Source organism: Opisthocomus hoazin, chromosome 1 (genome assembly GCF_030867145.1).
Source record: "Opisthocomus hoazin isolate bOpiHoa1 chromosome 1, bOpiHoa1.hap1, whole genome shotgun sequence".
In the NCBI taxonomy this organism is placed as follows: Eukaryota; Metazoa; Chordata; class Aves; order Opisthocomiformes; family Opisthocomidae; genus Opisthocomus; species Opisthocomus hoazin.
The window spans coordinates 132,433,184-132,458,621 of record NC_134414.1 but is presented as its reverse complement, the minus strand read 5'-3'; the positions used below and the strand labels follow the sequence as shown (position 1 = coordinate 132,458,621).

The window sequence follows — 25,438 nt, the reverse complement described above, 5'->3', positions numbered from 1 at the left end:
AGCTGGCTGGATCCAGCTGTGGGGAGATAGGAGGTGACGCCGTACGATAAGCGGTGACAGGACGGGCCAGTTCAGCAGGTGTGTTTTGTCCGGACAAATGCTGTGGGCGATGAAAACCAGCATCGTTTTCCTACGACTTGGTATTGACTGCATGCTCTGACGAGCGTTAAGAGCTGCGCTGCTCCTGGGCTTTCGGTGCAGCGTGTCTTCCACCTGCTAGAAGCCAGCTGTCCTTGGTCTGGCATTCCAAACAGCGCTAGGAAAAGCACGCCTTGTGCCTCCTTTCCCTTTGTCTTTATTCAGGGGGGGCTGGAAGGGGGGCAGTGTTTTAGCAAGCTGTTCAGAGGGGACCGGGGGGCACTCGCCTTGCCGCAGGGGGACAGGACACATGCTTCCCATAACCGTTTCCGCAAGAACAGAGTCCTCCTGTTACGGAAGTGCTCTGTAGGCTGCCAATTTGCGTTTTTCTGCTTGCTGCTTCCTTGCCTGCGTGCTGCCAGAGTCTGGAGAGGTGGGCGTGCTGCAAGGTGCTAGCTGCCATCCACCCTGGGAATGCCTTGCTGCCATCCACCCTGGATCAGCGCACCAGTGGTGAGCTGACCCGCGTGTTGAGGGTAGAGCGCGGCAGTTTGGGATGGACGGCATCAGAGGGATGCAGCTCTGTTAAACTGATCTTTTTGGTACCTCAAGGTATAGTCCAAGCAGTTTAATAAAGCATGTCAATGAGTAACTCTCAGAAGCGTCAGTGTGCTTAGTGTGGAATTTGAGTATGTCACACTCGGAACAAAGGTCTCCTGCGTTGCTTGTTACCGATTAACTTGTCTGGTATTATGCAAGCTGCCTCTACCAGCTGATAACTAACTCTCCCCATTCACAGGGCAGCGCAGCTTGTAAAACATTACACAGCAGAAGTGCATAGCATGGCAATGAACCTTTCACTGAGGGCATTTCAGCTGTACAGCGTTTCCCTCAGGAGTCTTTAAAATATTAATAAAGAAGCCATTGTTTCCCTCAGTCATACGGCAATTTTGCAATGAAGTCTTTTATTAGGGGACCATACTAAGCTGCATAATCCAGGGTAAGATGCTTTTAATCATCTCCAGTGAAAAGAAATAAAAAATTGGAGGGTTTGGGTGAGGTTGGTTTTTGGCGGATTTTTTTGTAAGTTTTCAGCCAAGCAGTAGCTGTTTTTGTCTGTCAGTTGGAAATGTCAGTCTCTCCTGTACAAAATGATCTGTCAGATAATGGTTATTATGATTCAAGTGCTTCTCCATTTTGACTTTCTGAGACTTTTTATCCAGCAGCTGTGGGAACAGGTTGGAAAGAATCTGGAGTGTGAGAAAACTTCACCTTATTTGGCGGTGTTTTTGCACATCAGAGGATGTTAGCCAGCACTGGAATTCTGTCTCACAATGTTTCCTGATGCTGTATATACACTTGTTCAGAGAATTAAGTAATCTTTTTGCCTAGGCCTATCTGAAGAGAAATTTTAAAAGACAATAATAGAAGGATGAATTTTGAACAAATAAATAAAATAAAATTAAATAAAATAAATAAATAAGGTATTATTAGGTCACTTGCAGCCTAATTTTGAACATAGGTTGTATAATAATTATACTTGTGGGCCAGACAGGCAAACTAAACTAGAAACTTGTTTAAACAGACTTGTGAAATAGTTCAGCTCTTGTGCTTCCACTTCTGGGTAAGATCTGAGGTCCAAGTACCCCTTGTGCTGCCAAGCCTGAGGTTTCGAAGTGCCAGAGAGGAGAAGTTAACGAGTGTGAACCAGGCAGCTCCCAAAGCTCTTAAAGTTTCACCTGATCCCGAAGGTAGCCTACGTGATAAACAGGGCTGGGCTTTTGGCACGTGTTCGTGTTGCGCTGAGCGAGGTAGTTTTGTGGAGGCCAGGTCAAGGCAGAGGGAAGGCATGACACTTCTTGATAACTCATCTGAGGCCCAGTGTGTGTCTTTGAGGCTGCTGGCTGCTTTCTTTCCCTCAGCATGTTCTCTTCTTGAACCACAAAGCCCAGGTCCTCTTTGCTTTACCCCTTTTCCTCCAGCTGAAATATAGCAGCAGTTTAGCTGCAACTCAGCTGCCTGATGGGAAGACTACAGCAAAGAAGAGAAAAAAGCCCTAGGGGATAGCCTATACAGCAAAAGCATGTAGTTACACAGTTATATACAAGCCAAGAATCTCTTTTTGTTTCTTGAGCAGAGTCCTGCCCCGTTTTTGGGATAAGAGAAGTGCTGTTTTCCTGTAGCACACACTGCTGTGTGATGCAAATGTATTCTTATGTGGATTCCTGTTACTGACCTCAGCCAGTTGCACTTCCCACTTCTCTCTCAGAGGCCAAATAGGCAAATTACTAGCTATATCGGTACTTTCTGTGCAGGGTTTACCCCTTTCTCTCATCAGTGCAACCTCCTTGACTGACTACTGTAAACCAGCAGTAATTAAGAGGAGAATTTAAGTCAGCTATCTTTATACATGTGTTGAAATGCATGTGGAACATGTAAGGAAAAAAACAAAGCCAGATGTGTTAATACGAATAGAAGACTGTGAACAAGATTTCTGCCTCACATAGATGCTAATGCCGTGGGATGTCTCGAGTTAAGAGTTTAGCAAGCTCTAGATACAACTTCTTCTTTCATAAATAATAATAACTAATGATTCAAAGTGTAGTGTCGTACCAGTATGGGTGTTGTGGTACTGCCGAGGGCTCGGGCACTGGGCGTGATGCTGTTGTGCTTGCAGCTGTGCGAACAGAAGAAGATGGCAGTGGGCACCTGGGTGAGTGCTGGGTGTGGGGAGAGCCAGCTTCTCCCTCTTCCACCTTAAGCCTAAGTGCGGTGGCTTATAGGTAGGGAATGATGTATCTACAAGTGTATCTTGTAGCTATATCTACAAGTAGGCAAGTCTCTGAGCAAGAAGCAGTTTTCTTAAGTAGCCAGAGTGGCTCAGTGGGCAAGTTGCCTTCCACGTTGGTGTCCGCAGCAGTTACTGCATTTGTGTTGGGCAGAAGGAAGTGTGCGGAGACCATCTGGCCACAAACCAGCAGCTGTGGGCTTTGCTGGCAGCTGCCTTGCTCAGTTCAGATGATAAACAGGAGCTTGGTCAGTCGGGTGTCCAGAGTCGAGTCCTGTCCTGATGGTACATGGTTTAGCACACAGCAGGAGCGCTGAAATCGCAGAGGGCTACTGAGACCTGAAATGAGCTTCTTGGCCTCTTAATACTGACCCGTTCCACAGGGGAGTGGAGCTTTCTAGATTCAGTGACATTGCTCAGAAGGTACTTTGAGCACTACACTGGGGGAATTTATGCCATTAGTTTGGTGAGATGTTTCCCATCAGCACAGGGAGCCACAGCCTACACAGGGGCTTGTGATGGTGCACACAAGGCCCCTAGTTGTAGACTAGGCGGTGCTTCTGTTTGATTGTTTTTTGCAGGATGATGTGTCACTGTCTTACTTGTAGCAACTTCTGCCCTGCTGCCAGGTGTAGTTTGTTGGGTTCCCTGGCCAAATGCTACCCTGCAGAACACTTTGGTTGCTTGGGAAGAGCTTTAAATGCTGGCTGTCTTTATTTGCCTGTTGCTTCCATCCGCACTTGAGTACGTGATGTGGGTGGAAACACGTTCTCTGTGACCGCTTTCTCCTCTGTTGCCCAGAATCTGGCAGCTCATGAGGACCATGACTTTCAGTCCTGTCTGAGCAGGCTGGAGAGCTTTAGCTCAGCATTGGGAAGGAGCCCCCACAATGCCTGTGGCTTGTAGGAACACATCCAAACCAGGCTTAGATATTTCAGGTGCCAGCAGCAGGGGCCCTTTTCAGCATTTTTATCCAGTGTTCAGGACGTGTTTGCAGCTTGCATCGACATCTGTGGTGGTGTGCCTAGCCTCTTGTCTGTACCTGGGCTGACTGTTCAGGCGCACCACACAAGAGCTCCCGACTTTGAGGCAGGCAGGTGCCCCTCAAAACAAGTGTGAAGTGCAGGGACAGTGATCCCGGTGACTCGGCGACCTGCTTGGGACCCTTGGCAAAGCAGTGCTCGCTGTCATGTCGTGGTTCTTCACGTGAGATGGGAGGCAGGACCTTTCATTGTATTTCATTCTAGTGGCTGTACCAGGCCAGCGATCTTTTCTGATGGTGACCAAAGATGTTGCTAAAGGAGGAGTAGACCTCCTGGTGGGAGAGTCACGGGCTAGTATGTCCAGCCTAACTTCTGAGCAGTTGGCTTATGCCGTGGAGTGGGGAGATTCAGTGAACTCGTACCTTCTTATTGAAGCTACAAGTATCTGTACTTCAGTAGTCAGTGGTCTGAGACAGCACAGTAGTTATGTATGATGTAAAACCAACACTTTGTTATTTGAAATAAGCTTTTGGTTTCACTGATTTTTCTTGTAGTGTTACAAAGTAAGCAGCATAAAACTTGCTTTCTGGGTGTTCTGATTGTGGTGTAATGAATTATCGTCTTGTCTACTCATTTGCATCCTGTTTGGAATTCAGATTTTTCTAATCCTATATTTTATGATACAATTTCCAAATAGCTTCCATTGCCCTTCTCTTTCACTGTATTTTCAGAGTTGATCATAACCATACACAGTGTTTGAGGTGAGTGTGTTAACAGCAAATGGCATATAAGCAGAATACACTCTGTGTAATCCTGTAGTGTTTCTTTCATAACACTTTCTATTGCAAAGTTTTATTTTTTGGTTCATAGGGGTTTTTATCCCAGCTGTACTTAAAAAATTAACCTGGACAGTTGAAGTGCGCGTGTCCAAACTGTCCTGCCTGGGGCACCCTGACCAGCTTTATTTCTTACAGCGTATGGTGCTTGAGAGAGGCAGGAGTGACTAACTCGCCTTCTTCTTTTGAGCAAACTTCCTGGGACTAAACCCTCTTCAGGTTCATGTGGGAAAATAATTCTTTATTCTCAGAATAGATAATACAGTGAGTAAGTAGACCCTCTTCTTTGACAGCCGTTTTTATTTCTGGACTGCTTGTGGCTGGAAGGATGGTATGAATCCGTGGGGTTTTGGCGTGTTAATCTAATGATTTAGTCGTGTGAGTCAGCGGAGTGAACTGTAGCAGAAATGCATTTTTGGTGCTGGCAAGTGTGCTTGCTGACAGAGTCAGCAGGTTCGGGCTGATCTACACACCGACATCAATGGGCAAAGCAGATTTTTGGTTCCTACTAGTGACCTCAAACTGAGGTAACCTGTGAAAAATTATGAGACCGAAGTGCTTTGGGAGAGTGTTATTTTGTACTGATGCTGAAACCTTGGGTCAGCAAAGACTCTCTGGATCATGTGCCTGGATACCTGTGCTGAACCAAGGAGATCCAGTGGTGTGGTGGTTCTGGGGAGAGGATACTGGTGAGTGTCTGCTCAGCTGTGTGGAAGGCACCGAGATGACTGACAGGCTGCAAATGAATACAGGGATGAAGAAGCCTTCCATCTCCCGGCTGCTAGTGTTGGTTTGGCAGAGGTGAGGAAGGACTGAAATTGCCGTCGTCTTTCTGGTGATGGATGAGAAGTGAATCTGTGATCTCAGCGTATTTCCCACTAGTGTGTCTCCCCGTCAGCCCCCTGGCTTCTGCCACGAGTGAGACGAACGGGGTCTTTTGTCGAGAACTGCCAGCCCAAGGGAACAAGAGGAACGGACCGTGAACGTTGAGCTACCCTTTCAGTGCCGGGGTTTTCTTCGAGGGAGATGTAAGGAATGCTGCCTGTATGATACGCTGCTGCCGTGCAAGGTGTACCTTAGCCTGTCCTGGTGCAGGCAAAAGCTCTGACTCCAGAGCTGCTCAGCTGGCACCTCTCATCAGCACTGCTTTTTGCTTTGTTTTCTGGGCCAGAGGAGAATTACATTGCAAGTGTCTGTAATTCTTACACTTGACATCTTCAGGACACTTTGTTCCTGTGCTGGGTCCTGCATTATTGCCAAGATTATATGCTCTCCCTCGAAAGAATGACTGCCTCACTCGATTTTGCTTCCCCCCACTTTTGTGTAAAAAAAATATTAAAAAATTGCGTGGGCTGTCCATGCTCTTAGGGCACACACTGTTCAGATGATGATTGTTTGCGCTCAGCCAGGGCGTTAGAGTGGATTTTGTCATTGCCTGCTATATTAACTCCTGCAACTTTGCAGTAACGCGTGGAAGCACCCAGAGGGAGCGGCCGACCTCGTTAACACGAGTTTTGCAGAGAGCGTGTGCGGCCGAAGCAAAGCTGCGTGGAACTGAAGCAGCTCTCAGCCCCTCCTCGGCGAGGCAGTTTGTCGGGTCAGAGCCAGCAGGTCGCAGTCACTCACCCGTTATCGCTGCCTGAGCGTTGTTGTTATTTGTCCCGGAGCAGGAGCAAGAGCAGGCATAGCTGCGTGCTGTGAAGGAGGTAGACGGTTCCTGGGATCTGTAAGGAGCGCACTGATGTTAAATTTCATCCTGATTCATCCCTGGGAAGGAGTGACCACCCTGAATGTTAGCATCATTTAAAGGGCATTGGGTGGCTTCTGTGAAATGTGTTTGGCTGGTGTCAGATCAGTTCCTGGAGCGCGTTTGTCCTCTGCTGCCTCTAGGTCCTGTGAAGAGACCGGAGGTGTGCTGGGCTCAGAGAAGCTGACCTGGCCTGAGGTCAAATGTAAGGCTTGTTGAGAGGTTTTGTGCAGGCACAGCTCCCTTTTCTGGGGTTTGTACTGTAGCCAGACCCTGGGAAGGAGAGTAGCTGTATTTCCTAAAGTAAAGCTTTGGAATACCTAACCCTTGTCTGGATGCTTGGGGCGAGTACCTCCAAGTGCAGGACCCCCTTGGCAAAGGACCTGGTGCTTTTAGAATTGGGTTTGTCAAGCTGTCTCCAGGTGGGGCCTCGTAAGGTGGGGGCACCCCAAATCCTTGGTCTTAGTTCTGCTGCAAAACACAGCGTGTGCGTGGGGTCACGGGTGGCCCTTGCTTCCTGCCGGTTGGTGTTCCTTGTCCAGGAAGGACGAGGTGCTTGCAGAGATGGATCCTTTCTGCTTACCACAGGCATGCCAGCTCTTAGCTGGTTTTACTGGGAGCTAGGTGGCCGATGACCCACATAAAGATAATTATATATGAGGAGAACATACTGGCACCTAGTTGTGCAGGTTACACGGTACGTAGTGTGCTCGTTCTGCCCTTCCAGTGCTGGCAGTACAGTGTGGGTGGGTTGTCAACAGTCCAATAAAAGCTAACCGAGGAGGAAGAGGTTTTCTGTAGGTCGTAAGTCAGCTGAGGTGCTTCGGCCTGGCTTGGGGAAAACTGGTTGCACAAAATCAGGGGTTGTTAAGGACTAAAACAGCAGAGCACCGTTCGTTGCTCACAGCGAGTGAGCGGGAGCGGGCTGAGGACAGCGTTCCCCCACATCAGCGTGCGCTGCGGGGCCGGCCGTTACCGGGCCCTGGGGACGCCGCGTAGTTCTGCCGTGGTAGCGCGGGGCGCGGTGGGAGTGACGCAGCGGGGTTGAACCTACCCCATCCCGGGGAAGGGGCCCGGTGACGGTGGGGACAGCCGGTGTACCGGCACCCCGGGAGCGGGTGGACCCGGAGGAGCTGCCGCAGGGGCACGGGCACCGCTGCCCTCGGCCCGTTTCTCTGCTCGTGGCTCAGCTGCCCGTGCACACTGAGGGTCGCGCCTGGCCCGTGCCGGCCAGCCAGCCTGGGCCAAACTGGGCAGAGCAGCCCAGAGGTGCCGGTGCTCGGGGGGCTGTACGACTGGTACCTGGTGCGTGTCGGTGCAAGCATTGGTGCAGACACAGCCGTAAAGCTTCTTGTCCGTAAATGTGTGTGTGTCTCTGTCTTGCGCTCTCCCTGCTTTTTTTTTTTTAAATCGGTGTTTTTGTGTGTCTCTAACCCTGAAATACCAACAAGAAGGGCGATAAAATGCACTTTGATGGCTACAATTATACTTCACGATGTTGAGCCAATCTGGCAGAAAGAACAACATGTTCAGAGCAGCAGTTTACGTTGTAGCATCCTGTTAGGCAGTAAGGAAAGCAGTGCCTTCCTGAGGGGAACAGATTTTCTCATAGGCAATACAGCACAGATTTTAAAAAAAAAAAACATCTTGAAAACAATGTTAATTTTAAATTGGGTTGGTGAGATGATGTCGCATCTTGACCCCCTTCCCGCGCTCCCTGTCCCTCCGGGGCTTTGGTCACACAAGGCTGTGTCAGCAGGGTTTTGCGAGAGGCAGTTTTAGTATCTGTTCTGTTGGGTACCAGACGTTCTGGTGCCGCTGCCCGAGCTGGCTGGCCAGAAGGCTGCCCCTCTTCTCTTGGCAGGTGTTGCGGTTGTGGGGTTCGGCTTTTTTTGGTGTTTTCTTAACACCCTGCAGCCTTTTAATGCTGTATTGCTACTAGGTCTGACAAATCACAGCAGCATTTCTAACGGGGGCAGGGGGCATGTCTGTCCACGTGGAGGCTTTTTCGGGGGGGGGGGGGGGGGGGGGGGAGGTGCAGCCCTTTGGCAGCAGCGGTGTCGTGGGGCTGGGGGCCAGCTGCGGCTTTTCGGGGGGTGGCTGTGGGTGTTCAGCTGCGTTACTGCCTGGTTAGTGGGCACGTGGCGCGGGCCAGCCACTGGTTTGGGACAAGAAAGTCATGGAGGGGGCAAATAAAGGTTTGGTTTTGCTTTATTTCATATGCCAGAACTAAAAGTACATCCTAGGCGCACCTTTTGGCGTGTGCTCACTGAAGCCAGCACAGGCACTGTACATTTTCTACGCTGTTTATCCAACCCCCTGGAACAAGCCATTATCTTTATTGCCAGTTCATAGTTGGACTTTGCACTCATATAATAAATTAAAAGGAGATAAATTACCTAACCATGTGTTGGTTCTTCTGTAAATAAAGCAGTGCAGAGGTTTGTTGTTGGGTTGTTTGGTTTTGGTTTTCTTATGCTGTTGGAGGCTGTGCCCGTAAGAATTGACTTGTGGGGGCCGTTGATCTTCCCAAACCTTGAGCCACGCAATGGTGGCAGTCAAATGCCCACCAGGCGCTGGGAGCCAGAACGGCTTGGCTTTCCTGCAGCAGCTCTCGTGCAGTCGGCGCTGCCTCCAGGGAGTGTTTTAGCACTTCCATCATGGCATCTTTGTTAAATCCTTGCCTCGCCGTAAACACACAGCAGCAAAGGAAGCAGCCAAAGATGAGATTTCTGCCAGCTCCTGCTCCTTGGGCATAGCGTGAAACAGCCAAATGCGTTCGCTAACCGCCATGGTGTACCGAAACTGCGCTTTGCCTTCTAGCAGATGGCAACCAGTTTAGCAGCTCTCTCCTCCAGAACCACGCATTGCGATGAGGAAGGCTTTATCAAGCTGCTTGCTCTCGGAGAGTCACATTTTGTCGCTGTGCACAGAGAAATGCTCCCTGGTAGTCTGCGCCACGCAGCACAAAGCGATCCTCACTCCTGCAGGAAGCCAGCTGCCACATTTCGTCATGTCTGAGCAGCCGCGCCAGGCCTAGCCTGTTCTCAGCACTGCGCTGCGGGCCCACCAGCAGCACACAACAGGTTGCTGCCATGAACCTGTTTCTCCTGCTTGCCACTGCAGCGTGCGCCCTCCCCTCTAGAGCTGCAGCGCATACCACCAGCAGATGCTTCAACCCACGCTAAGGAAAAACCATTTTTAGCTGTAGTTACTGCCAGAACATAGCCTGTGGCTCCAGAGGCAGCGACCTTGTGGGGATGGTTAATATCCTGAAGGCTTTTTGGGTTTCTGACCGGTGTGATCAGGGGCCTGTGTGCCACAGCAGTCTCTAACACCACCATCGGTCAGCTCACCAAGTGGGGAAACATACAACACCAAATGACGCTGCTAAGGCCTGGTGCTCAGAGGCAGGAGGAGCAATTTAAGGTGATCCCAATGTGTGTTTCAACTGCCCACAGCTGAGACATCCCAGAAATGATACAGATGTATTTTCTGTTTGGAATAGGTGCAGTACTTCTTCAAGATTCTGGACAACTAAGAGCCTCCATCCTCACCCAACGCAAAAGACGCGCACGCAGAACAATGTGTTCATTCATTTATTTGTCCAATGTTTCAACCTGACTGAAATACAAGATCAACAAGAGCACTGTACTCCTGGCTATTGTTACATGTTAGAACATAGAGTTTTGCACTTTAGACAACATTTAACACCATTCTATGGGGTACTGCATTGCTTTTATAAAGTTTAAAATAAAGATTTATTTTCAAACATGTGACTTTGGTTTATTTCATACATTACACTTTCTTGCAGAAAAAATAAAATTGTACAACTGCATAAATATAAAATTCTTCCACCATGAAAATGGTTAAAACATTCAATAAAGACATTAGCACCACAGTGTGCGATGCCTCCAGCAGGAAGAAAAAAAAAAAAGGAAAAAGAAAATATACAAAGCAAAGAGTTATACCTATCACTGAGGAGAGTGATAGCGTGACCCAGTCTCTCACACAACATACTGGAGGATGAGGAAAAGGTGGAGAGAGAGACAGCATTCGCTACAAAGCACAGTACACAATCATCTATTCTCTTGAACTTCACTTAAGTTAGTTTCCCCTGCCACCCCTCCAAATAAAATACCCTAACACCACAGAAAAGTCAGAAGCCGTATGGAGTGCTGTTAAATATCGTCTCACAGGTGGGCCTTTCTTTGAGAAGGAACAAAATAACGAGAAGTATCATGCCAGTTCTAGTCCCATTGAGTATTTACACCTTGGACAGCAAAAGTCTTTGCTCACGAGAAGTAGAAAACAGATACAATACATGGCTTGAAAAATGACCAGAGTATGCACCTATAGTACTGTACACTAAATAAAATACACAAGGCAGCAATACTTAGGGGTCAGAAACACTGCTTACTACAAGTCAGTTATGGAATCATAATTTACAGTAAAAATGGGCATGTCCCAAGGCTCAATTTTGTCTTCTTTTGTCATTTACAGTAGAATAAATATTTGTCGCTATTGCTACACTTTGTTTACATTCTAACCTAGTAAATGCAGAAAGCTAGTGTAAAGCATATAGATTACGTGTAGGTCCCATACTTATGACAGTTTGTTCAAGACTAGTAGGTTTTCTTTTTTTGTTCTTTTTTTTTTTTTTTTAACCTTTTTAAATGGCTAGGAGGAGTGGGGGGGAAGAGAGTTGTGCTTACAATCAGCTGCTTTTTATGTCAAATTTAATATCAAAGCGTCCCTGGAAGCGGTCTTTGTCACTGTACTGGATGTTCTGCCCGTAGGCCTTGCATTCCACGCGCACCTCCATGTCGTAGGTCAGGTTGGTGAACTGCACCGCCACCAGCGGCTGCAGGTACCGCGGCTGCAGGAGCTTCCCGTAGTAGGGGTAGTACTGCAGGGGAAAGCCGGCGTAGCCACCCATCCCGTAGTACTCCACCGTGCCGATTTTGTCTGCATCGTCCTCTCTCTGGGGAGGCAGGAAGAGGAGGAACAAACGATGACCATCGCCTAAATGCCACCTCTTGCAGCCCTTTTCCCCAGCAGCATCTGTTTTTCCACCAAGACCGCATGACCTCTCTTTGGTCATCACCGATCCTCACCTGGACAGCACGAGGACGGTTCCGATATGGGAAAGGAGACATAAGGGCCGTCTGACCAGCAGCCACGCAGCAAGCACCTCCCAGCACACGTCAGCCAGGAAAAGGGCTTTTCTTTATGTAAAAACCCAACCACTTCTTTATGCACTCAGAAGTCACCACAGCTTCCTGTCGTACCAAAGCACTATCTTTGGCTAAACAAAAGTTGTTTGCCGTTTCCTCAGCTGCTTTACAACGCCGAGCAAAATACCTCTTCCCCGGAGTCCCTTGTTCAGCTGTCCCTGCTAAGAGCTCCAGTACAGCACTTGGAAGCCAAACAGCTGCTTTGGAGGATACCCTTTGCTATCCGGCCCCACATCTGCCCCTCCCTGCGAGGGCAGCACTAACTGTCATTTGTCACCAGTGGGGGTTTGAGAATCTCCTATTGCGAAAGGGGAGACATCCCAAGTAAGAACCACCCCCGCCGTCTGCGGAAGGGCAGAGAGGGGTCACTGTCCCTGGACAAAGACTCAGCCCGCCTTCCCCCGCGGCCTCGCGACTCTGCTCCACCGTATTTCAGCTCACCTTGGCAGCGCAGTGGACGGGGATGAGGTACGGGTTGTATTTTGTCATCACCTCCAGAGGGAGGCTCTCATTTACCGGAGGCTGGAAGAAACCCAGAACAAGGGGACGTTACACAGGGGACGCTTCCCTGCGGACTGCAGCACCTTTGGCAGCAACGCTCAGCGGCACCGAACGCATGCCGTCACCGGAACCCTCCTAGCTCAGAGGCAACGGCTCTTGGTGGTGGTTCGTGGGACGGTGCAACGCTGCGTTACGCAGCGCAACACAGCTGGGAGCTGGGCCGGGGAACTTCACCCAAGCGGAGCTGCTGTCTGTTCCTACAGCTTCACCGCTGTGGATACCGGAGCAGCAGAGCGGGCTGTTTGCCATCTCGTGGTGCCCCTGGGCAGAGCATTTCCCGGCAGAGTGCTAGCCAGCAGGGCTTGCTTGTCCCAAGCCCAGGCAGTGGCAGGGGAGACGCGCTGCTGGAGAATTTACCACCTGCTTGCCGGGTGAGTGCAGCTGGCACGGGAAATGCACAAGGAGGAACAAGGAGCGGCAGTCACACCCTGACATTGCCAAACTTCGACACCACTCACGGGGGTGGACAGAGGCTCCGAGCATGTCAGGGAGAGGCGGGAGGGCCAGCTCTGATGTTGGTCTTCAGTCTCTCAATAAGCTCAGTAGTTCTGCTTCTCAACCTTGCAGGACTCAGATCTGCTTTACGCATACCTTGCCCAACACAAGAGCTGTAGGGTTTCTGCTGGAGCGTGGAACGAGGGAAACAAATACTGCCTGGGATACACGCGTCATTTCTAAATGAAACGTGTACAGTCATTCCTTGGCTAGACCCTGCTGGCTAAGGTGGCCTGGAGCATTTCAGAGCTCTGTAGCAAAGGGAAGAGCAACACACCAAACTCTTCCCCAGCCATCAAACATGCACATCTTGCATCATCCCACAACCACCGCCTACCAAGCACAGCACATTCCTGCTCAAACGCACCCACCGTTTCCACCCTGTAACAGACCAGCCAAAACTCAGCCCATGTCTTTTAGCACAGGGCAGGCTCCCCTCGAAGAAAAGTGTTCCTCAGAACATGTTAGCTAGACAGCACTGTTCCCTGTCCTTGACTGCACGGACGGAAGGCGGTGAAGGTGGCTTAGCACACCATTTGCACTGTTCTCCACCCAGAAGATGGAGTGGCAGGTTTTGCACATCACCTTATTCAATAACATGAGCTTTGCCACTGAATTCTTAGATAATTGTTTAGCATTTAAATGTGTTGGCGGAAAAAATGGGAATAAAACCCGTTTCTGTCCACATTAACATCCTCCAGCATCACTGCAAACATGCCTTCAGGTGCAGCACAGAGCAAGCAGGTGAGAGAGACATCCTACAGCATCTGGGAAACCATTAAACAACCTAAAGATCTCATCTTTCCTGTAGCAAGAGCTGTGCCTGACTCTCAGATGTAGTTTATGCTTTACAGACTATGTATCAGTCTGACAGTGAATATTAGCACAACTTCATTTAATTAAGTGGTTTCAGCAAGGCAGGCAGCTCTACCCTGCCTGAGGAAAGAACGGAGTAGATCAGGGCATGACACAATGTACTGATCTTTACAGATAGACTTGGTCTGGGACGGTCCCATGGAAGCACACAGGACATAAAACGGGTTTTATCATTTGAAGGAATTACCCCGTTCGAGCAATTCAGTTAGCAGGCTCAGAAGTTGCCAGGTAAGTAACCAGCAGTTTGCACTGTGAGGTTCATCACTACTTGTCACCAACTTGTGGTGTGCAGTTTTCATTGCCTTTTAATAAGAAGTATTTTTAAAGCCAGTTACTCAAATTGTCTCACAATTTCTCCTCTGCAGAAGGGGTTTCATACTGATCTCTCTCCAGAGACAGAAAAGCAGGCACAGCAAATCTGCAGCCAACTCCTCCTCCCTATCCGTAGCTTATGCTACAAAGGGAAGAGATACTTGCCTTAGGTTTGAAGCCGATAATTCTGTTGAGCTTGATGAGGATGCATGGCTTGCCATCCCTGTACCCAAAGGTGGGATCATTGATGCCAGAACAGTTTTCCAGCCATTCACGTTTGAATTTGCAGACCTTCTTCTGGCCCTGGACATCATTATATGGTCCTCTCTCCTTGTAGTCGGTAGGTGTGTCTGTCATGGTGAGGGAATGAAAAGACAACCGTATGCAATGTGACCCTTTGCTCGTCAGGAACAGCAACACCCATGCTTTGCTGCGTAGTTAGGATTTCCCCCTCGCCCAAACAGATGAGTGACACCACCTTCTCGAGGCTGACACCAGACCTGCACCCAGCCACCCCCCACATGTAGGCTGGTCCCAGAGTTCTTTAGTTCTTTAACTTCAGACCACAAGAGAACAACCATGTTTGCAATCCACTGGCTCAGAGATTTCTTCTGGCAGCTTTTACAAGCGGGTTCCCCTCAGATTTTACATGCACGTATTATGAGGTGATAGTCTCATTCCTCATTATTACATATAATCTATTAAAGGTTAGTACCTCCCAGATGTTTTGCTGCATTGCATCAAAAGCACTGACGCTGGCGTTAGCAAAGTCATCAGTAAAACCCCCGTGGCTTTCACAGAGGATAAGGTCAGCGCCCCGAGCTTTTCAGAGTCAACTGCAACCTTCTCCAAGTAAGCTCTGGGAGTTCCCAGCCATACAACCTCTGCAATAGGCTTCTAGGCACAGACAGGCCAAGTCTGGTCTGTCCAAACTAATCACTTAATGAGCAGCCAGATGACTGAAACCAGAGCCTGCCAGTTCACCAACATGCCCTTGGTTACAATAAAAGGAACAGCCAAAGACAGAGACCACCACTGCTCACCCTCTCTGATGGACCTGACGCAGAGGCACTGGTCAGAGCCCTCAGCTGCAGGGAACAGTCAAGACTTACCCCCACAGTCCTGAAAGACTATGCTTTCAGTTTGTTGATCAGCGCTGTAGTCCTTTAAGAACTTCTCAAGGTTCTTCACGTACGGCTCAAAACTTTTGGGATCGGAGGCAGTAAAGGAAATTTCTGTCTTTTGTACCTGGGGGATTTGAGTCAGTCCTGAGAAAAGTAAATCAGGAAGAAAACATTCAGTACGCCTCAGAGTTGCACAGCCTCTCGCATGTGCACACCAAGAACACAACTCATTCTAATGAACTCTCTATTTTTCAGACTTCAGGACTTGCACAAAAAACCTTAAGCTTATTAGAAGGGAGGCTCTGACGGGCTCTTATCTCCTCTTTCCAACAACAGCCTGGAATATTCGTCATGATGTTTGCATCACTAAGCAGATAAAAATCACAGAATCCAGAAGGGAGGCTATAAGTCAAGGTTTTCCTCAAAAAAAACAGTAAACCACAGGTCCCCCCAAGGATAGAAGGGAAGCTGTCTGCGTGTGAGACTGACTACACACAAAGTCCCATGGAAGCCTACTCTTTTGTACATATCGCTAACAGGTTGACTTGGAAGTCCACAAAACATGCTGCGTTTAGGATAAAAACCAGAGCTGCCCACTCATGAACCCTCACAATGAAATACGAGCAGTGCCCCAAGTCAGCTATGGTCTCTGCTGGTTGTAATCCACATGGCTTTTGTGTAGTCTCCCTCGTAGGAGGCAGGGCAGGATGCATCGTTCAGTAAATTCATCAGCCCGATGGCTTTCTCTGGTCTTTTCACTCCATAAACAGGTACTTCTGACTGCAGAAACAGCCTTCTGAGCTCTCCAAGCAGCAGCTCATCACCAAGCGGGACATAGTACCACACGGCAAAAATGATCAGAAGACTGTCCTAGATTCTGGGCTGTGTCACTAGCTCCGCTTCTGACTTTGGGAGGACAAACAGAAAAAGAATGCATGGAGAAGAGAAAGGACTACATATAAGCAATGCCTACAGATGATGAAAAGTGCCAACCCTTTTGTTTTTCATTATGGGACTTGGAAATAGTTGCTTCTGTGTGAAGTTTAGGTCACATTTTAATTGAACACACTGATGCACAGCTAGCACTTTAAACTTAAGTAATGGGAACTAGAGTTCATGCTGCTTTTGTTGCAGCCACTAATTACTGAGGTCTTGACTTCTGTTCAGTTTGTCACCTTCACTTTAGCACGAACAAGAAAAAGGAGCAGCGGAGCAGCACTTGCTTTGGCAGCTTTCAGAACAGGCCTGTTGCCAACAAGTTCCCCTGGTGCAAAACTCGGGCAGCTTAGCTGGCTGGCCCCAGCCCACAGGAGCTTGTGACTCCAGCAGTTTTTCCAAAGCCACTTGAGTACTTCTGCTCAGCCCCTCCTCAAGCCAGCTCACCACTCCCCCTCCCGCTACCCACCGAGTTGGAATTTGTAACCTAGGACAAAGATTAGCTTTGTTCCCCTAACCGCAGCTCCTAGTAGCCAAAGATAGCGAGACACCCAGTGAGTACCTCAGGGTTTCAAGTTTTATTCTGGGAAGCAGCTCTGACTGCACAAAGCTCCCTGTGGTACAAACTGACCAGGTTGAGCGTTTAAAGTTTAGAAGCAACTTACTACTCCACAAGCAGAATTATGTCCTACCCTCCATAGTCAGGGGCTTTCAGCCCTTTTTCAAGCAATTACTTGCATTCTTGCTTCACAAACTCTTAAAAATAAATATAACATAAATAAGCTGGGTTCAATTTTAGTAAGGGACTTAAATCCCATCCTGCCGAACCCTCCTCATGTTACCACTCAGCTGGGAAGCAATAAGCTCGGAGTCACTTGAAGTGGCTATCTGGAATTGCATCAAAGGCAGGCCGTAGCTCCTCTCCTGGGTCTGCCTTTTCCAGAGTTCAAGTTACAGGTGTGTCATTCAAGGGTATAAATATAAAATTCAAGAAAGCCTGGCCAGTCTTGTTAAGCTTCGTTGAGTCAGTTGAGCTATATAGTTTTGCTCAGGACCTCCAAGGCCAAGGAACCGTCCACCTCTGTTTTTTGTCTTGTCCAAGGTAATGCATAAACGCACCCACAGAGGCATGGCAAAGATGAGGGGAAGTCAGCAACATTACACCCTGCAGTGTGTAAAAGCCACCTAGCAGATGAACTCCATCCTCTGGTTAGGAGAGCCTGACACACACAGTGCAAAGCCAACCCTCTGCCCATGAGACAAGTGGCTAGGCTGGGAGAACAGACTCCCACACCCAGAGCATCCCTGTCTTGCAGATCTCTGCAGAGCAGCACCTCCATACAGCTGCTCCAGTGGCCAGCACAATAGAACAACTGTTCCTGCCAGGCAGACTCAGCCAGTGGCCGTGGCTGGGCTGCTTTCAGCCAAACCATGGGCATTTGCAGGTAGTTGGGTGAACCAGACTGGGCTTTGGTAGGGCAGGTGCTTGCTTTGCTCGGGACAAGAGCAAAGTAGAGATCAGTCTTCCCACTTACAGAGCAAGGAAGCAAGTCTTCATAAAGGTGAAAGGCTTGTTATAAAAATAGCTTTATCCCAATAAGAGTGTATTACTGGCTTCCACCATAACCTCCATTCTCACATGCCTACAACTGACCGGACAAAGCCCCAAGCACAGGTCTATCATTTCCTTCTTTGTTTTCCATCTGTACATCCCATAGCCAAAATAAAAGCTTCAGTACTGTTATCAGAGCAGCACTATCACTGAACTCTTCTAAAGCAATCTTGTTTAAAAAAAAAAAATCCTAAGTGTGTTGATTTGGTATGACGAGGGGAGATAACCTCTGCAGAACACTTCTGTAACCCTTCTGACACCTTCTCTCATCCCTACTAGGAGAACTGAAACAAGTAGGGATGACGAGATAAAAATTATGCTATTAACAGAGCAATGCACAATGGTGTCATCTGTGGTGACGCTGTTCTTCACACATGGAAGAATCCAGTAACTTATTGCTAAGAAAATACTGACATACTACTCTTGATTTCCACAGCTGGCTCTTAGAGTGCATCGCTAGAAAATACAAGTACTGTCTTCCTTTGACTGTCCACATAAAGGATGAGTGATGCCTTGACTTGGTAACACACCACCTTCTGCTGGCTTTCTAACTCTGTCAATATATCAAGATAGCTAAAACAAAAGCATGTGAAGTCATTGGGTTTTTTTTTTTTTCAGCTGCAGTTCTACTTCCAAAACACCACTGCAGATTAAAAATCACATTTATTCAACTTCATTTAAAACCAGATTTTCCACGTAGACTTTATTATTCTAAGATGCAGGAGCAAGGCTTCAGGAAGAAGTGTCCTGAGCATGAAAAGGAAGAAACTAGAAGTGGGAAGCCAGGCTTGTTATTAGGAATGGCTGTGTAAGTCCGTAGTAACCACTGTTGCTCTACCATGCAATGCTCATTTCCAAGGACCCTGTAATCCTGGTTCAGAATGAGTCTGAACACTCCTTGGATAACACAGATGATAAATTGAGTGATCGCTACACCATTTCTATTTACCAACCCCCCAGCTCACTAAACAAGGATAGAATTTAAAAGCCTCCGTACCAAGCAATGTCCTTCCAAGCTTCCAGTCACCCTCTACCTCATCCCCCAAGTGCAAAAAGCAGGTGCACGTCCTCTACAAACACAGCAAAATCTGCTTGGCAGATAACATCCCTGGAGCTTGAGATTCAGAGATTTTTTCAAACATAGGTGCTGAGATGACACGAGACAGAAGCAGGAAAGCGCAGCCTCCCAGGAGGTGGCACACGCTTCTTGGGGCTCTCCCATCACCTCGCTGCTGCTATCCAAGCTCAATGACCCAAGCGAGAAACACACTCCAGAGTAGCCTTTTCCATGACACTCACAGCATGGCCAGGCAGCTCCTGAAGCAGGGACAGCTGAAATCTCCTGGCCTCAGCAGGGATTCCTCCTTCCAGCTGCCACCTCAGAGGAGCCTTCGGCAGCAGCAAGCTCTCGCCCCCACACCAGCCCTGGTGACAGGATGCTGCATCTCATGGGACGCACACCACAAGATGGCAGGATACACAGCCCAGTTCATATTGGGGTGAAGAGGAGGAGGAGGAAAATGAAGCGTTATTTTTTAACCACTCAGTATGCTGTGTTTAAGAGGCAATACCCTCATCCTTCCCTACAAGTAGGGTAAGCCCTCTGTGCTTAAAGCAGAGTCTGAGCCTGCAGCACAAGTGGAACCAGGAGCTGGGGCTGTCACAATAGCAAGGCTGCACAGGAAGGTGAGCTGCCCTGTCCCTTCCCCCACCCCAACACAAAAAGAGGGGGAAACAAGTATCATATCATGGAAAGGTACAAAACTCAGCTTGCCCTGAAGGCCAGCATAACATTCCTGTTGTGTTCAGGGCAGAAGCCAATTAGCATAGTAATGACACTTGGCTACAAAAATAGCACTTTCTGGCTTTCAGTGTTATACCCATGTCAATAACTCAATAAAACATCCTGCAGGTTCTGCTGCTGTTATGAAATCAATTGTATCTCAGAACAAGAATGATACTATAGCAGCCCCTACAGCATTTTCTCCTGCAAGTCCTGGAGGAAACCGCAATTTCCCCTTTCCCAGGCATTCTGGGCTGACGCAGCATTGACTTGCCCAAGAAGGACAGAGGACTAACAAGAATAAATCCAGGATTTTTAGCTTCCCGGAAAATCCAGGGCTCTATCAAGCTGCCAATATACTTACTTGGCTTGCAAATCTTCCCACAAGAACCAGGAATTAGAATTGCCTAACACCCTGTTGTGTGTAGTTCACAGTCTGCCAGGGTCCCAGATCACAGAGAAGTCGAGCTGGGTACTCACCAGGCACAGGAACACATGTGCCCACAACTGTGCTCACTGCCAGGAGAGCACAGAGGAGAGCCCTGCCCAGCAGCAGGCGAATACAGGGACTGCTGATCCCCTAGACACAGCAATGCAGCAACTCACTACACAGTCTCTGAAAGCCCCCATTAAAAGGCTATTTTTGACTTGCTGCAGTCTAATCGCTGCTGTGCTACAAGGAAACTGACTCAATGCAATGTGAAGAGCCAGCCCCTACCACACCTCACCCCTAGCTTGTCCACATCTGCAGAAAGATTTGTCACATGATGCCCTGTGAAGGACCCTGCGCTATGAACTGGTAAATACCTCCTTGAAGTTGTACATGCATGCCATTACACCGTGGTTCAAACCCTTGTTCGTTGGGCTGCCTACTGCCATATATTCAAGGAGCTGGATTTTGTTCCCCACGATTTCAGGACATGTCCTGAAAGCCCATTACAAGGATCCCTGGCAACCTTTTCATGCTTCCTCCATTTTGACTTCTGTAGTACACGCTACAAAAGCATCTTGAAATTCAGTTCCCTTTTTTGGTTAAAAGATAAGCCTCAGAAAAACTGGTGCAGTATGCAATTAAGAGATAAATAAAAATCCTCTGCAGGGCGAAATCTGACACAGAAGTTTTACTACAGAGTTGCTTTGAAATTAGAACTGCAAACTGCTGTTACACAGAAAGCAAACAGTTTACCTAGAATGAGTAATTATGTGACATCAGGCTAAACAGCAGGTCTGTCTGGATGTGACCCAAGATCTATGGGCTTCTTCACTAATTATTTCACATCTGGTGCGACCACTGGGCTTCAGCCAGGGAAAAACACATTATTAAAGTAACTGCTCCACCATTAACCATGTTGGCTTTTCAGATGCAGCTAGCGGCTCTGGGCAGTATCAGTGACAGTTCAGTCTTTCCTCCAAATGTCAGAGCCCATTGCAGAGATCGGGACGGCCACTTCCAGTGCTAAAGACAGCATCTACCCCAGCCATGCTGGTACGCTGACAAGCACCACACTAACACAGCAGTTCTAGCCTCTGTTCTGTCTTTCAAAAACGTGGTGGAAAAGCAGTTATCTGAAAAAGATGGTTCTTTGCTGAGATTTAACACCATTTGGTGATGGCAACATTCCCTGTGTTGTTAGGACAGGGAATAATCACAGCAGACAGTGGGGCTGCAAGACACTGTGCGACACCAGAGCCAACGTCTGTAGCTACAAGCCATCAACCTCACAATTGTCACTTAAATACCACTGTTATTAAAAGCTTCTGAACTGTTTTACAGAGCAACTGGAGACAGATCGTTATGGTCCCCAGTGCCAAGCAGCCTCAAGGTCATTTGCAATGTGGGAAAGCAGCAGTTGCGCAGCTCCCCCGCCACGCTCCGAGCAGCCGCCGGCTGCAGCCGGGATCACACAGAGCAGCAGAGCCCGCACGGGCAGAGCGGGGAACCTGCGGCAAGGGCTAGTTAACGCCATTTGCCCCTAACCAACGCCGGCTGGCCACAGGCACTGCTCAGGCAATCATTTTTATTTTGAGCAGAGGCTTCTTTTGTCTCATAAAGATAGGTCGTGCATCAGCAACTACAAGACCCACCTTTAACCGCCCACGACACATACAATTGAAATACCTATTAGTAAATGCTACCATCTCCTCTAGATCACGCAGTGCTGCTCAGTGTTGGCTAACACGATTCAGTAAGCACACCCAGCATTGCTATGGTCCCCTTCCTCCTTGCGCACCCCTGTTCCACAGATAAAGCTAACGCTCTACCTTTGTCCCTACCCTTACCCATGGGAACACTGTGGCTACGAAGACAGAAAGAACTGAACCCAGCTTTTTGATACAGCTCATTCCCAAGTGAAACCTCTTGGCCTCACGCCATTGCTTCAGTTTAAGGGAAGGGAAGAGCAGCAATTCAGATTCAAGCTCCTCTTCGATGGGAGGCATATTTCATGTGATGCAACCTTTAATTCTAGCAGGACTGCCTTCAAACCCCGGTACTGTTAACACAGAAGGCTGAGAACATACCCACCCCCTACAAATATGTGTTGCAGCAACGACATGCTTATTTCATCCTCCTTCTTGAGGTGAGTAACCAATCCGCCTCCCCAGAACAGCTTGCACCAAGTCAAACACGGGCCTCCTATTTAGTTACCTGGAGGTGCCACTCGATCCTGGTATTTGGGCTCAAATTCACTCACAGTGAGCAACATCACTTGGATGGTCCCAATGAATATACCTGCCAGGCAACCGTAGAAGATGACATAGAAGAGGAGGATCTTAACTGCAAGAGAAAAACAGAAAGAGGAATCAAATCAAGCCCTCAAGGCAGTCACATTTTGGATCAAAGTTTCCAACTTTTGCCACTTGCAAGTACACTGAATTCAGATGGCAAGCCCTGTTGCAGAGGCATATATTTAACAGTGAGATTATGCCCTGATGCAGACAATGTAAGTCGCCCCAGTTGTTTGGGGAGCTGGAAACATGAGCCCCTGAAAACCTAGAAATCCATGAATCAATATTTGGCACTGTGAAACATTAAGATTAAACCACATTATTCCACACTTTGAAGGATCCCTTAGCTGACCCGACACTGCCATCGCACACTATCCCAGGTGACAAACTTTCAGTGAAGCAAGTGCCCAACAGCAAGAAGCCATGCTATGGGTGTGCTCTGAACAACACCCATTCCACTAAGCTCTAGGCCTCAAAGCTATTTCCACAGTAAATGTTACACTGAGGTTTACAAGCAATTGTAAAGCCTGACCTCCCCTGGTAATTCAGTCAACCACCTCCATTAAAGACAACAGGAGCAGAACTCAGGCCCAAATTAGCTGCAATACTCAATCTCAAATGTAGGACAGTACCTGGACGTGTCACAGTACTGGAGGTTTACCAGCCTTGTATGCCTACAAAGGCACTCCAGCACTGCTCATACCAGTTAAAAAGAGAATTACATAATAACAAAAGACTGAATTTAGTTTCGGGCTAAAGGGAGATGCCTAGAATAATCTGGGGGGAAGTGGGCGGAGATGAGCCTGGAGATGCAGCATGGCTCAGACTCTGGGTATCGGTTACCAGTTTACAAGGATTATTTCAACTGATTAACTGCACAGTAACATGCTGTACTGGGCATCACCAGGCCACCTACGGGGAAGGCTAAGCCAGCCCATGCCAAGCAACGAAGTACTAATCAGGCTGCAGGAACAAGCAGGCGAGCACAGAGGCCAAAGAGTACTTTAAAGAGAGCCTGCTCAATCTTGGACCATCCTCATCTAACTGCAAACGACAAAGAATTGGTTTATTTGAAGGACTTGAAGTGACCAGCTACCAGGGAAGGGGAGGAAGCAGTAGGTGGAAGTATTCCTCCTCCCTCCCCAGCCCCATCGTAAAAAAGCTCCATCAGTGGAGAAGCCTCTGGATGAAAGCAGACGGTTCTTGGTTGTATTCAGTTCTATGAAAGACAGGCGAACAGGAAGAACAGCCAGCAACAGGGAGGCTGAGGGTCAGTGTCAGGATGGCATTTCATACTGTCGTCTTCCTCATGTGCACCAGAGGCAGGAGAGGTAGCCAGGGCTGGCGAACAGAGCTGGCTGCAGTAGCGTGGTGCTCCAGGAGTTAAAAGCACTCTTTGGTATCCAGGCAGCGTAAAGCAAATGGCTGTGACGTCAGGGACGTGTGGAAATTTTTTCCAGAGCACGGTCATAGGAGGTGCTGTTGTAACAAACCAAACACTAACGCTGTTGTCTGCAGTGTAACGCCTTTGAGTTTTGTAACATCAAAAGGCAAACGCTAGGAGGTAGCTTATTTAATCAGGTTCCCAGCCAGGATGCTCTTAACGCCAAAGACATCTTAAGGTCAAAACCACTCCTAGGTCTCAAAAAACGCACAGCGGGTCTAGTGACCGATCAGGACAGGGTTGAACGAGAAAGCTTCCCGCAACAGGTAGATTTATAACAGAGGGATCGGATCATCAGTCTGCAGATCGACTCCAGAAACGACATCAGTCCTAGGCAGACAGGTACCGGCACTCTGGGAGAAAGACCTGGTTCAGCCGCTGCATCTGAAGCACTGCGCAGTTGCCTGGTGCCTCAGGAGCAGAAAATCCCTATCCGTGCGCACCCGCAACCCAATTCTGCTCACGTACAGATACGGCAGCAGCCCGCTCTGGTCCGCCCGCCTGCCAGAGCGGGGGGGCTGCCTGGGGCACCTTCGGCAGATCCGCTACAGCCAGAGCCGAACTCCACATCACAAGGGTGGCACACCAGCTGTGGCTGGGACCAACTGGAAGGCCGTCTTTTTCGCGTAAAGAAAACCGTTAAAAGCCTCTTGGTCTGAGCGTTATCTGTACAGCACCCAATAAATACATCATGAGCGTTTAATCACGAATGCCACTCGCACAACCGTTTCCTTCTCACAGAGGCATTAAAAGCCAATTGTTCTCTCTCGACGTGGTAAAATTAGCTCAGCTTCCTTTATCCAGAGAAAAGAGAGTAAAAAAAAAAAGAGCCGAGCCACCCCCGGAGCGCAGGGCGGCCGAGGGCCGGCTCCCCCGACGGCGATGCCCCCGGGCCGGGCCGGGCAGAGCCACGAGGCCGGGGAAGGAGCCCCAAGGACGAGGCGCCCTCGCCAAGGTCGGCCGCGCCGGGCTCCATCGCGGGGCCGGGGCCCACCCCGCCTCACCCCCGGCCCCACCCGGCGGCACACCCACGCGGCCAGCGCCCGCGGGGCCCCACAGGACGCAGGGGGGGGAGGCCGCCCGCTGCCCGCCTCCCCCCCCAGCAGGGACGGGACGGGACGCGCCGGCTCCGGCCGCAGCCGCCTCCCCGCCCCGGGGGCCGCAGCCCCGCCGCAGCCGGCGGAGGCGGGGCGCCGCGGGCCGTGCTGCAGTGCCCGCCGCATCGCCGCCACTCCCCGGCCCCGCCGCCCCCGGCCCGGCACTCACACCAGCTGCCCCCGGTGCGGCCCAGCAGCTCCTTCTTCTCCGAGTTCCAGATGAATTTCTTCCAGTTGCCGTCGCCGTCTTTGGCCTTCCCGCGGGCCATGGCGAGCGGGCGGGCGGGCGAGCGGCGGCGGGGAGAGGTCTAGCCCTGGGCGGGCTCCGCACCCCGCGGCACCGGGGAGGTCTGCGTGCGCCCGCCCGCGTGCGCTGCGGGGCGGGAAGCGACCGGGGGCGGAAACGGCGGCGGACGGCGAGGAAAGCAGGCAAAGCGCGCACAGCCCACAGGGCACAGAGCAACCGCGCTTCCCCGCCTGCCGCTCCCCTTCATATACACCGCCAGCTCCGCCCGGCCGCTGCCTCCGCCAATGGAAGCGGGCAGAGGGCCCTGGGGGGCGGGGCCTTCGGCGGGAGGGGGCGGGGCCCGGGCAAGCCGGAGCAAGGCGGGGAGGCGGGGTAACGCTGCGGCGCCGCCGGCGGCCGCGCGAGGTGGGGCGGAGCGCGCCGCCGCGCACCTGGGCTCTGCCTCGCTGCCGGGCGCGCGCGCGGGTGTGCGGGGGCGAGTGGGTGGGTGGGCGCCCCCCCCCGCGCGCGTGCATGCGCGGGCCGCGTTGCCGCGGCAGGGGCCGATCGGCCGGG

At 49.8% G+C, this 25,438-nt stretch overlaps 2 protein-coding genes across 4 annotated transcripts in view; one reads left to right on the top strand and one right to left on the bottom strand.

Moving 5' to 3' along the window:
* NME7 (NME/NM23 family member 7) overlaps positions 1–10,027 on the top strand; it is a 95,533-nt gene extending 85,506 nt beyond the window's left edge. For all 3 annotated transcript variants that reach the window (XM_075436439.1, XM_075436457.1, XM_075436458.1), the window contains exon 12: positions 9,941–10,027. In XM_075436439.1, coding sequence (XP_075292554.1) covers positions 9,941–9,973 — 33 coding nt within the window. In that variant the 3' untranslated portion in view covers positions 9,974–10,027. The remainder of the gene's footprint in view (positions 1–9,940) is intronic.
* On the bottom strand, positions 10,018–25,111 carry ATP1B1 (ATPase Na+/K+ transporting subunit beta 1). The gene is made up of 6 exons (XM_075436465.1): positions 24,806–25,111; positions 22,016–22,144; positions 15,026–15,181; positions 14,079–14,263; positions 12,111–12,191; positions 10,018–11,416 (listed from the first exon to the last, which is right to left on the bottom strand). Exons 1-6 carry the CDS (start codon positions 24,903–24,905, stop codon positions 11,150–11,152), a joined length of 918 nt encoding a protein of 305 aa, XP_075292580.1. The 5' UTR covers positions 24,906–25,111; the 3' UTR covers positions 10,018–11,149.
* Positions 25,112–25,438: the final 327 nt, after the last annotated feature.

Bases quoted from the DNA above. Each gene is read 5' to 3' on its own strand.
- ATP1B1 (XM_075436465.1), bottom strand. From the start codon at position 24,905: ATGGCCCGCGGGAAGGCCAAAGACGGCGACGGCAACTGGAAGAAATTC. The intron at 22,145-24,805 runs GTGAGTGCCGGG...TTTCTCTTGCAG, and splicing joins CCGCACCGGGGGCAGCTGGT to TTAAGATCCTCCTCTTCTAT. The intron at 12,192-14,078 runs GCAAGTATCTCT...GGTTTCTTCCAG, and splicing joins TTATCGGCTTCAAACCTAAG to CCTCCGGTAAATGAGAGCCT.